This window comes from Manacus vitellinus, unplaced genomic scaffold, assembly GCF_001715985.3.
Source record: "Manacus vitellinus isolate BGI_N305 unplaced genomic scaffold, ASM171598v3 scaffold_9_pilon, whole genome shotgun sequence".
In the NCBI taxonomy this organism is placed as follows: Eukaryota; Metazoa; Chordata; class Aves; order Passeriformes; family Pipridae; genus Manacus; species Manacus vitellinus.
The window spans coordinates 16420537-16432757 of record NW_021940917.1 but is presented as its reverse complement, the minus strand read 5'-3'; the positions used below and the strand labels follow the sequence as shown (position 1 = coordinate 16432757).

Sequence of the window (12221 nt, the reverse complement as noted above, 5' to 3'; positions counted from 1 at the left end):
TCTCAACTTGCACTCCTCTTTGAAGAGTGATGCTGTAGCTTCACACCTGAGGAGCAGCTTGTGTGTGTGAAAGCATGTCTGGTTTTCCCATATTTATCAGTTAATCTAATGAAAGGTATATCCTTTCTCTAGAAACCTTGATTACTTGTACCCACGGACCACCGCAGCTGTCATGGCAATGCTGCTGTGATGTTACACTTTCTACAGTGGCTGTGTTGCTACTGCTGTTTGAAATAGGTTTTGGGATACTCAGAGAGGCTGCACTCATGTAAGGTATTACCAGCTAAGGAGAACATGTGCTTAATAATAAGGGAAGCCATGTATGTAAATATGCAGTGCAAGCTGTTCATTCTCTCTGAGGTTACTGATCACATCATTAACCTGAGGACCAGACTTTTTAGTGGTAATGTAGGCTAGATTGTATGATGATTTATCTTTTTACATTCTTCCAGAGAGTGTTATTACTGGCTGTGCTTTAAGATAAATGCTCCAGGCACTTGATTGTAGTAGCATCATGATTACTTCAGTTGGCTACTACAGCCTCACAGGAAGCTCTGTGATCAGACATCCATCAATTAGTCCTTGACGTGGCAGTCTGTGAAAACACGGTGGGATTCACTGAGATTTTGACAAACCTTTTTCATGTGCATGTTACTAATGTTCCCATGGAAGGGGGGCTGGGGTGGTAGGGGAGTTGGAGGCAGAGAGAGAACGTGGGTAGAGCCAGATGCCTCTTTTAACACTACCAAAAATACGCAACTACAAAGGATTTACCTTTCAGATGCCTAAGATACCAGCAAAAATGAGTTCAGAGCAATTTATAGCACTTGATTCTTTGTTTCCTTATGCATCCTGCTGCCATTTATACTAAGGAGAAAGAGGGGTTCACATCAGCAAATCTTCAATGTAAGTGTTTTCATTAAGTCCAAGGAACTGGAAATAGTGTTATAATCCCCTTGCCTCTCATACATATGTCTGTATTGTTACACAGGTGTAACTTTCTGTGGGAGACAAAAGAGGGAATAGATCTGATTCTAATCTTACTTTCATTATGTTAACTGGACCGTTAATTTACCAGTGTGCTGCACTGGTGGAAATGGTAGTGCTAGGTATTGGTAGAGGTGACAAATGACAGTCAAACTTAAGAACAAAGTGTAAGCCTTTAATAAATAATAATGAATAACAAAATTCTTTTATTTTTCCTTCCTTTTTTTTTTCTTTTAGTCTAAGGTGGAGTGAGGATATGAGCTAGCAACATGTGAGCTCTTGAAAAGTACATTCAGGAGCAGATTTTAGTGTGAAGTCTTTGTTTTTTGGTTTTAGAGGAGGGGTTTGGAAAAAGAGGCTGGAAAAATGGAATTTTTTTAAAAATTGTGCAAATATCTTTGTAATATCTTAAATGCAACTTTGTTAGAGACAGGAATGGTTTGGGGGTTTTTATTACCTCCGCTTTACCTAAGACGCATCCCAGTTCTATTCCTAGGGAACAAAACTTATTCAGGAGCCTGTAAAGAAAAGCTGTCTCTAGGTGTCGGGCAGGGAGAAATTGCTTATGGAAAGAGGTCTTCCCCCTGGGAGAGATCGAATATCAGGCTGAGCGAGCCCAGTCCAACCCAAAGAGCTCCCACCGACACCCGGTCCTTGCCGGAGGACTTTGCCATCGATGGCCGCCGCCTCTGGCCACGCTCTGCCAGGAGAGAGGGAGCGGGTGGGTGCGCAACTCCTGCCCGCTCCCTCTCTTTGATTTGATGGCCTTTATTCCTCCTAATTGGATAAAATAGGAAGTCACTGACAATCCTGCGTTGCTGGGTGTACTGATTTCCCTCAGAGCAGCCCTGCAGAGGGCGGGGGGTGGGGTAGGGGAGGAAGGAGCGAGTCTGTACAGCAGGGAAACAGGCTGCGAGGGGGCTGGGGGGAGCGGGCGGGGGGGAACGGAGGAAAGTGAATGAGCGCTTAAGAAGGACAAAGAGGGAGGGGAGAGAAAGGGAGTTACCACCGTCTTGGCATCGCTCTTCCTTTCAAACCTCTGTGTAATGATATTGTTTGCAGTGATGCTCAGACAGCGAGCACCTGCTGCTCTGTAATGATTCAGCCTCTTTCAGCCGCCGCTGTAACACGACAGGATGCTGCTGCTACTGTCACTTCTGCCGCTGCCGCTGTTGTTACAGATTTTGCTTTTGCTCCTTCTACCGCATGACAATTGTTTTCCTCGTCTAAGCAGATACCAGCCTCAGACGCTCAAGGTGAGAGTCTTGCCTTTCGCTCTGGGCTACTGGTTCACTTAATCCGGTCAGTTTGTTCAGTGTTTGTGGTTTTCTTTATCTCATCACCCTCCTTCCCCCTGTTTTGTTTTGTTGTGCTTGCTTTTGGGGGAATGTTTCTTCCCTCCTTCAGAAGAACTGAAACTGCTTGAGAGGAATTTAAGGAATTATAGAAGTGGCTAGCAAACAGGAGCTCAGTAATTGCAAAGCTGTTCTCGCTTCAGAGAAGCAGAGAGAGTGACAGAGGGCTTGGGGGCAGGGGGACCGGGGGGCATCTAATTTTTCCTGTGCGTTACTCCTCTCCCAGTTTGGATGACGTTGCTGAGCTTGGACATTTTATTGACTCCCACTCTGATTTTTGCAGAGCACTGTGACTATTACTACCATCTCTTTTTGTCTGTGTCTCACAGTAATGGACTGTGGTAGAGTTAAGGCCTTTTGGAGGTGAGCTGTTTGAGAGCTGATGTTTAAACATGTCTGAAGTAGCTGCCGACACTTTCCCCAGCCCCTCAGCTCAGCTGAGCCCTGATGCATCCCTCAACGGGCTCCCAGATGAGGAGAACATGCCGGGGACCCAGAGAGAGGACAGGAGGGTCCAGGGGATAGCAGGCCTTGCCGCAACCTGCTGTGCGTGCCTGGAGGCAGAGCGACTGAAGGGCTGCCTCAACTCTGAAAAGATCTGCATCGCCCCTATCCTGGCTTGCCTGCTTAGCCTTTGCCTCTGCATTGCTGGCCTCAAGTGGGTCTTTGTGGACAAGATTTTTGAGTATGACTCTCCTACCCACCTTGACCCTGGGAGGATAGGACAAGACCCAAAGAGCGCTGTGGATCCTACAGCTCTGTCTGCCCGGGTGCCTTCGGAGGTGTATGCCTCACCATTCCTCGTACCTAGCCCCAAGAGCAAGGCTGAAGTGACAGTGCAAAGTGCCAGCTCACTTGTGTCCTCCAAACCATTCCTCCAGCCTTCTCTGTATAACCGCATCCTAGATGTTGGGTTGTTGTCCTCTGCTGCACCTTCGCTGTCACCATCCGCCCTGGAGCCTACCACAGCGTCTCAGGCACAAGCAACAGAAACCAATCTCCAAACTTCTCCAAAACTTTGTAAGTAAAAGCTGTGTGTTTCTTTGGGTTTTTCCCCCCCTTTCACCAGAAAGGGAAAAAAAAAAAAAAAAAAGCCACTTAACTGTTCTGCGACTGTCCACAAGGAGGGCATGGGATTGGCACGCAAAGCTTAAGTGTGCTAAGACAGGTATGGCATGGGTTACCTTTGAGGAGAGCATCTACAGTCCTCTGCACTTAGTTCTGGACTGTGCAGGGTAAAGAGGGCTTTGTCTGGGATCTTTATAAAGACCTAATACCACCCTTTTCTTTGCATCCACTTGTAGGGAAATACGTGATTTACTGTGTATCTGATAGCTATTCCACATGGTCTATTTTTTCTTAGAAATCTGATTTGCGTCCTGTGCTGGATCTTCCACGTATGTTCATTTTCTTTGCCTTGCCTGCAGAGCACTTCTGGTACATCCTTCCTGAAATCTGTTGCTGGCAAATATCCCTATCATCCTACTGAAACACTCAGACCAGTGAGAAAAAGTGACAGCCTATTTGAAGCAGTTAGAAACCGGGAATTATTAATTTAGCATCTAGCTTATGATCTTTCTGTGTCTTTTCCTGTCTCTAGAAGCTGATTCTTATTGAATCTGTTTCTCATATATTGCTTTTTTGCCTTTTGTGGGGCATTTCAAGGAAGCATTCTTGCCAATGTAGGAGGAATCAATTTCTGAATTAGACTTCGCTCGTCCTGGAAGCAGGAAGCATCCAGGGCACCTGTGTTATTTTCTCAGTAGCAGTTGTAGAGCATCAAAATGCTGCATTGCTGGAGTGTCATTTCTTTGACATTCATGACTTTAACCCACCAAATCCGGAGCAAATCAAACCAGCAACCCCTGAGTTGTGTAAAATTTTGCAACTCTAGTAAAAGAGAAGGCAACGCACCGTTGTGGTGAGAGCACAGGGCTGAGGTTTCCTTTAGAAAGCTGCAGTGATCAGAGTGCACAATTGCATTCCTCACAAATTTCCTTGCAGGACACCATGTCATTTACCCTCCCTCATGCCTTCCCCGTAATGCTGCAGGTTGGCTACCTTGTAGATGGTACATACTGGACCTCACCCTGGAGCCCTGAAGTCACCATAATTCCACTGCTAAGTTTAGCCCCACTGGCACTGGACCTAGTATAGATACGTGGCATTTGGATTAGATCTAACATTTTGGGTCAACCACCTTGCCAGCATAACTACAGTGATTTCAGAGAAGGTCCTTTCAGCTGGGAGTCAATCTTGAACAGCAGTTTCAGAATCACTGAAAGAAAGTCTTAAGTATTCCTGTAAAAACCCTGTTTCCTTTTGCTTAGATAATGGTGATAACCATCCTTTGGGTTAAAAGTAATTTGTCTGATGGAAACAGTTCTAACAGGGAAATACTGCTGTACTGTTAAATGACAGGGGGCTTTGTCTGTGATATTACTTGAATTAACCACCTTTGCAATTATATAGTACTATTCTAAATGTTTTGGTTTGTGCTTTTTTTAATATTGCTGATGCATAATATCTTTCTTGTTGTGCAAATACTGTGATATTAAATATATGACAGCACTTTTACTCTATAAAGTGATGAGAGACCACTATCCAGTCAAAATTGCCTCAAGAATTCCTCTTGAATTTCCACATATGAAGCAAACCTTTACCAATAACATGCTAACTTCATCTCTGAAGTAAAGGAAGGAGGAGGTGGGGTGGAAGAGAGTCTTTGGAGCAGTCACTGACAAAAAGCCATTATCTGCATTCAGATCTGCTCACATCTGGAAAATAAATGGTTGTCCAGAAGCTAAGTGATTGGGTTGAAGGAGTTTTTAGGTTTTAGGTTTGGGGGGTTTTTTGTGTGTAGGTGTGTGGGGGAGAGGGCAGGGGGATTTGTTTTATTTTTGGGGGTTGATTGTTGTTTTTTTTTTACTGTTGCGTTAATTTTCTAAAGATAAATGTGTATTAAGGCATCAGTCTTCCGATAGCTACAGACTGAAAGGAGAGGGAGAACTGGCAGCAGGTCAAGTTTGGGTTGCTCTGAGGCAGAAGGTAGTGTAGACAGAATTTATTCTAACTGTGGCACATAGTTCTGACTATGGCAAGCAGCTGTAATCCCTGCAAAGAAAAATAAGAAAATATAACTGGAAAAATGCACTGCAAAAGATCTGCCTAAGAATTCCAAGGGGCATAAAAAGAACTTTTTGGACAGCTCTAAAAGCACTGTCTTGGGGTTTTTGAAACAGCTGCATTTCAAACACATCATTGTGTTTTATGTAGAGCAAGATTTGTTGGAGAGGTTGACAGATTGCATCAGTGCTAGCTTTTTTTTTTAATGCCTTTGACAGCTATAAAATTCTCAGTGACATGGCTTGAAAAGTAGCATCTGCAAATTGGATTGTCCCTTCTTTTGCTTCTCAGTGCCCTTCTTTCCTTTTCAATCAGAGTGCAGTAACTTCTTCCCAGAAGGTCCTTTATGTGCTGAATTTTTTTTTTCCAGTGCAGAAATAAAAAAGAACTGACACATTTCATATTCTGTGGTTGATGTACTGTTTCTGAACCTAGCCCTTCCATGACTTTCCAAATCCTTTTCTCTTCTCCTCTCTTTTCTGTCTTACTCAGCATATTCCCCTTAAAGTTACATCCTTCAAGGTCATAGTCTGCAGAGAGCTAATTGATTCTTCTTTCTTGGAGCCTGGAAGAAAAAGCAGAAGGGAGACAACCCTTGTAATTGTGTCTGGGGTACTAGATTCAGACTGGTCTCACTCCTATTGTTATACTTTGCCCTCTTTCAATACAGAAATATTCCTTCCCATTTGGTTTACATTTTGCATTGTAATATCATTTATCCTTTCCTGAAACAGAAAGGGAAACTGAATGTTTTAAAGCATTCTCGTACTTAGGAAGCTTGTCAATCTTAGCACAGTTACACCAAAGATTCTACTATAAGCAGAAAATAATAACATACACACTAACCTACAATCTCGTTTCCTGTGAGAAGACATGCAGATTGTAATAGTGCTAACTCAGTTTAGGAGATAAATTTCACTTCTTCCTACACTATCACATTTAAATACAATTCCACCCTTTACCCAGGCTGATAATAGACTCAGCTCTGTAGTTCTGTAATAGCTGCTTTTATACACCTGCAAACCAACCACTCCCCTCTTTAAAGGTCTTCCCACTGCTTTCTCTTTCCATTTAAGCAGATTTCCTCCAAAAAGAACCAGCAAGGCCTGTGTGGGGCTTGCCTCTCAGTGGTGACAGCTCTGCCAAAGTGGCACAAGTGGTCCTGTGCTTTGGGTCTGTCCCAAAGCAGAGGTGCCCAAGCAGCCCTTGGTTTTGGGACTACAATTCTTGTGACTTGGCACAGGGCGCACAAGAGGTAGAGGAGGAGACAGATGCCACGGTATGACTTTGCTTGGAGTGGGTTTCCCTGTGAGCAGAGCAAAGGGCCCATCAGAGAGAAGTGTCCAGAGGGTGCTTGTCCCTGGTGGCACATCCACGCTGCCCCTGCATCCTTTTCACTTTTGGCTTCCCTGCACATCTCAGGTGCCACACGCTGATGGGCCAGCTGCACACACTGTGCCATGCTGGTGGCCAGCAGATGACCAATAACATGTCTCCATCTCCCCACCTCTGCGTCCTGTGGTGGTTATAACATGCAGAGGGGGGTGCATCAGTGCGGCACCAGACCTGTGCATGTCCCCTGGGAGGCAGGCAGGGCCCCTTCCTGTCTCACTCATTCTGTCCATCCCCTGGAAAACAGGGCAAAGTGGAGAAAGGGCTCTGCGTTGCTGTCAACCACTGGGACAGCTCCCTTCTCATGTTTCTGATTTCTGCTGTCACTTCAGATGTGCTGGGTCAGCATCAGCAACTGATGCTGCTTTTTCATCCTCAATGGAAAAAGGTGTTAAAGGTTGCCTCTGAGGTCTGGTAGTGGTTTACCTAGGTAAACACCTAGGAAAGAGTCTCAGCTCCCCTCCAAAGTTATCCAGGCAAAATGGCTGAATTTCTTATATCTTTTTAGGGCTAGAAATGGGAAAAATTGAATGAAAACTAACCTGTACCTTGCTGTGGTATCATACTGTAAATATTCCTTGCAATTTTGCTCTGTCTCTTTCACTTCCCCCTGTTCTTTCTCAGCTCCGCATTTGATGTCCTTTCTCCTGTACACAGTGATTTGGGAAGGTCTCTATTGTAGCTTGATGGTAGGCTAGAGGGAGCCTCTCCCTCCAGTTATAAGTGCTGCAGCCCTATAACTGAAGGATTCAGTTTATGGGCAAGGAGGATTTGTTCACAGCAGCTTCACACAGTGTTTGTTCTTTTTCTTGAAACAGTCTTATTCTGACCCACGCTCTGTAGTTCAAATCCCCATCACAACACCATAGGGTTGAGTCCATGCCTGGCAATCCCTGAATTGTGTCAAGGTCGGGGATGTCTCAGAGAGCCACCGGGGACTGCATTCACAGGAGGGGAGAGCAGATGGTATATACCAGCTATATACCAGCCTCTTCTGTGCTCACTGCTATGTACTGGGCGGTACCACAGGAGAGACTGGTTTTTTTCCCAAAGCTTGAAGATGCAGGGGGAGAGCACCTTAAAGCAGGTGCTGCTCCATTTCTGATACACTGTTGATGTTGATCAGCACCTACATTAGGAGGCCTCCAGCTTCATATCCAGCATAAAAGGAGAGACCTCCCCAAGCTGATTACCAGAGTGACACCAGCAGGAGTAACCCTGTTTCTTCAATGAGTCTACAGGGAGACTACCCTTGCAATTCAGATTCTAAGTTAAATATCTACCACGCAGCATGAGGACTCATTTCAAAAGCCACGACTTTTCTTTGATGTGTCCTGCGGATTAACAACATCTTGTCAAAGGAAAGTTACAATTAATCGCAGTTAAGATACCAGACAAGTTCTGAGCCTAACTCAGGAGCGTAGTAAAGAGATGCTGATCTCAGTAGGCCCAGGAGACACTCCATTAACAAGTGGCAGTAAAGCAAGTGCCACTGGACTGAGCCAGCCAGTCTGTATTTCTGTGCTGTTCCAAAGGTCGTGGTGGCTCACAGATGTATATGCTTGTGACAGGAACACTCATGAGGACTGATGAGGTGAGATGCAGAAGATGCAGCAAATTTTAGGGAGTTCAGGTCTATTAAGCCTTGTAAAGTGACACTTCCTTTCCCCGGTCCAGTTGGTTCACACTGTCTTTAAAATGTCCTCAGCAATCACAATTTGTTCAGACAAATTTTTTGGTTTATTACTTTCTGTGCCTCTAATCCCCCTTTTTAGCATTCATTGATTGCATGGAAACAGTTCCTCTCTTTAACTTGCAGCGAAGTGTACTGATCAGTCCTGTGTTTCTTTCTCTTGGACAAGCACCCCAAATTTATGGCTTTCTGCTTTACGTCATGGGTGTGGTTTTCCTTTCATGCACCATGCATCATGTGCAGAACAAAAAAAAAAGCAGTATTTCCCAAAGTATTTTTTCTTAATAACAATCTGAATTTCTTAGTACAAAACAGTAGTCTGCACTTGTATTTATTTTTTAAAACTTCATTTTGCTTTGTAACCTTCACTGGGAGTGTAATGTATTTGTACTATGTGGAGCTTCTGCATGTTGTCCCTCCTCATTTATATACAGATGCATATGTGAGTATAGAAAATACAATAGGTATATGCAGTATATGGCCATTATTTCTTAATTAAATATTACTATTACATCTGAGATTGTACTGTATCATAAGTTTCTAAGCAAAACTGATTAATAATTGATATAGTTACAAAACTCAGGGTTTGGATTTCCACTGTAGGGGACTAAAATTATCCTCATTCCATATCTGCCATATTTCTATACTTATTGTACTGTTTTATTTCCTATTAATGCACTGAAATAAATGCACTCAGATTTGCTGTGCCTAACTTTTGGTTACAGAGAAGCCTTTCTCTGCTTCAGATGAGAAAGCAGAATTTGGTTTGCTGGAGGCTAAGTAGCAGGTTAATTGTGGTGCAGAGCTGGAATGATACAAATGAGCGTTTTCATCATTTGCAGTCTTGCTAATGGAAATGCAATAGATTTGCTGCAGAAATCCAACTCGGAATCAATAGCAATGCAATGAGGCAGCTGGTTCAGGGAGAGCACATGTGATGCCAATCTGCTGCAGACAGTACCTGGGCAGAGACTGTTCTGTCTCTCAGGAAAGGGCAGACAGCCCTAAAAGATGTCATGGTAGGTGATAAAAGAATTCTGAAAGGAAAATGCCTGTTTCACCTAGTTAGGAGAAAGGGCTTTTACTGAATGATGGAAGAGAATAATTTCCTTTGAGGAATTCAGATCTGTTTGGGCTCAAAGTTCTCTTTTTTTTTACAAGGCATTAAGTTAAACAAAGACAGGAGTCTTTGTGCTTCAGGTCATGTTCAAGCCGCATGAAATCAAAAAAGGACTGAGTCATGGTGTATAACTTCGGAGAGGGATAAGTGGTTTTGGAGTATCTTTTGGTAAAGGCTTTTGCCCTCTTGTTCCCCAGGCAGACCATAGAGAGTAGCAGGCACTGCCTTTTGTAGACTGTTTTATATTAGGCACACTGGCTACCTTTACTGGTTTTACTGCAGGGAGCCCAGTTTCCCGGAGGGTGAGCCCTGTGAATCACAACTTGATCTCTCACTTTAAGACATTGTGTGAGGTACCAGACTCAGCAGGAGATACACATCAAACTCAGAAACCTGAGCATGACCATTGTTCGGCAGTTAGCAAGCAGCAAGGGAGAAATGCATTATTTTGGGGCAATGTAAAATCTCCTTATTTACACCCTGACCTGTCTCATCCAGTCTCTCACCTCGCTCCCCCTTCCCCAGTGCAGTCTTAGTCACTGAGACAAAAAGGTTTCAGCTGAGGAAAAATGGGCAGGAACAAACCAGTGGGACATGGCTGGCTGCCACTCAAGGCTTCTCTAAGCTAAACCAGAGGCAAGATCGGTGCAGCTCTGGACAAGGTTGGTGGTATTGTAGCATTCATCTATTTGCTCCTGTATTTTTTTGTAAGAAAAGCCCTATTTCAATATATGTCTTCTCTCAAGAATATATTCAGCTTTTTCCCATATGCTTTCGCTACCCCCTCCCCCACTTTTTTATATCTCTGCTTCATCCTGGAACCTGCTGGCAGTGCATTCTCAAAACTCAGACAGCTTTTTATTTTGGCAATGAGTATCACCTCAGTTTTGAGATGAAAGGAAATCAATACAGGGTTGATAGTCACATGGCACTGGGGGGAGTATATGAAGCTATGATCTTAAGCATGATTCGTGACATAGTTCAGTATTTCTATGGAATTCCTGAAAGATATTTGAATTTTACAATTTTTAAGAGTCAATTAATTCATGTGATTAGACAGATCAAAGTACAAAAAAAAGAGTATCAAGCTCGTTCAAAGCCTTTCTCTTATGCAAAAAAAAAAAAAAAGGAAAAACTCTGAGCTCATAAAAGATGACTTGAATCTTCCAAGGTGGTGACTGGAAGCCAGTGAAAAGCTACTGGAACAGCACCTTGAGAAGAAAAACTTGGGCTTTTCCCTACACTAAATTAATCTGAATAATTAATTTAGTGTTTCAGCCTGAATGAAATGGCCTGAATTTTCACTGTCATAAAGGTTCTCAGGTCTGTAGCCCTGTAAGACCCAGCAGAGCGCTGGAATGCACTGGTCTATCACCTACAAAACATAGTATCATCCTGGCTAAGGTTTACATTAGTTTTGGTGTGACGCCTTAGAGCGAGACATTATCTTCCTTTTCCCTTATTCTAGCATCTCTTTTAAACAAATCTGCCTACTTTGACTTAGAAAATACGTGTTTGTATTTTGGTCATTCTTTCACTTGCACCTTTCTCTCCTAGATTGAAAAGCTCTTTTGTGGTGTGTATTTTCCACTCACAGAGGTGCATATACACTGTAATCAGCTCACCTTTGGGTAAACCTTTTTGACAGCACAGGCAGGCTGAGCTCCACAATTCTCCTCATGGAGGAAATTGTTTTCAGTCTCTGAATTCTTTTATCCCCTTCACGCTTTCTTATTTTTCAGATAAATAGAGCTGTAATTTTGATACGGTACTTACACATGGACTAGTTCAAAATTCCAGTGAAGGACTAAAAATTCTGTTCAGTGTCTTGGTCACTGTTCAGAAGTACTCAAGATGCATGAAGTAGCATGTGGCTACTGTAGCATGTGTGAACCAGTGGCTGTTCAATATTTTAAGCAATAAATAAGTAATAAAAATAATTAATAATAGTAATAATAATAATATCTCATCAGTGTAAAAGACCTATGACTCATACATGCAGAGGCCTTCCTTAACCTGCTTCTTTAACTCTCAGGGTTGTATATTTCTTCTTACTGGGGTGGAACAACAATTTTAAGGTCCTGTCAAGGAAAGAGAAGACAAATATTGCCTGGCCTTGGCAACACTGTGTACATTTTCAGAGGAGTTTCAGCTCCTTCTTTCTCCATCTGGTTCTATCCTGCTCTGAAGGATGCCTTCAGCGAGGCTTCTTGGGTGAACTCAATGGTTTTAGCTGTGCAGAATTCTGCTATTTGCTTGACTGCTGATCACACTTGCAAAGATTCCTCCTTCTGTGCCTGGCTGGCACTTCTCCCATTGTTGGCCCAAGGACCATTGCATCACTTTGCTCTTCAATCAGCTTATTATCTCAACTCCTCCAGCATTTGATTCTTCCTTCCAAAAGTGGAAACAGCCCTAGTGCATGGATTAGTGGGGTTGGAAGGATTTTGGTGTTTGCACTGCTCCTGTTTACCCAGTTTAAAGACACTTTGCTTATGTGATGGATTCCTTTGCATTTCTGTCCTACAGTGGGTCTGCTGGAGGGACT

At 43.4% G+C, this 12221-nt stretch overlaps 1 protein-coding gene across 8 annotated transcripts in view; it reads left to right on the top strand.

Moving 5' to 3' along the window:
• The window catches only part of NRG1 (neuregulin 1), a 292420-nt gene that overhangs the window by 187324 nt on the left and 92875 nt on the right, over window positions 1–12221 (top strand). For 2 of the 8 annotated variants that reach the window (XM_018086153.2, XM_018086157.1), the window contains exon 1: window positions 2563–3362. The exons of 3 other annotated variants lie outside the window; for them this stretch is intronic. In XM_018086153.2, the coding sequence (XP_017941642.1) occupies window positions 2735–3362 (628 nt within the window). In that variant the 5' untranslated portion in view covers window positions 2563–2734. Of the gene's footprint in view, window positions 1–2070; window positions 3363–12221 lie in introns of those variants that run through there. 3 more of the 8 variants (XM_018086154.2, XM_018086158.2, XM_008924662.3) reach the window with 3 other exon arrangements.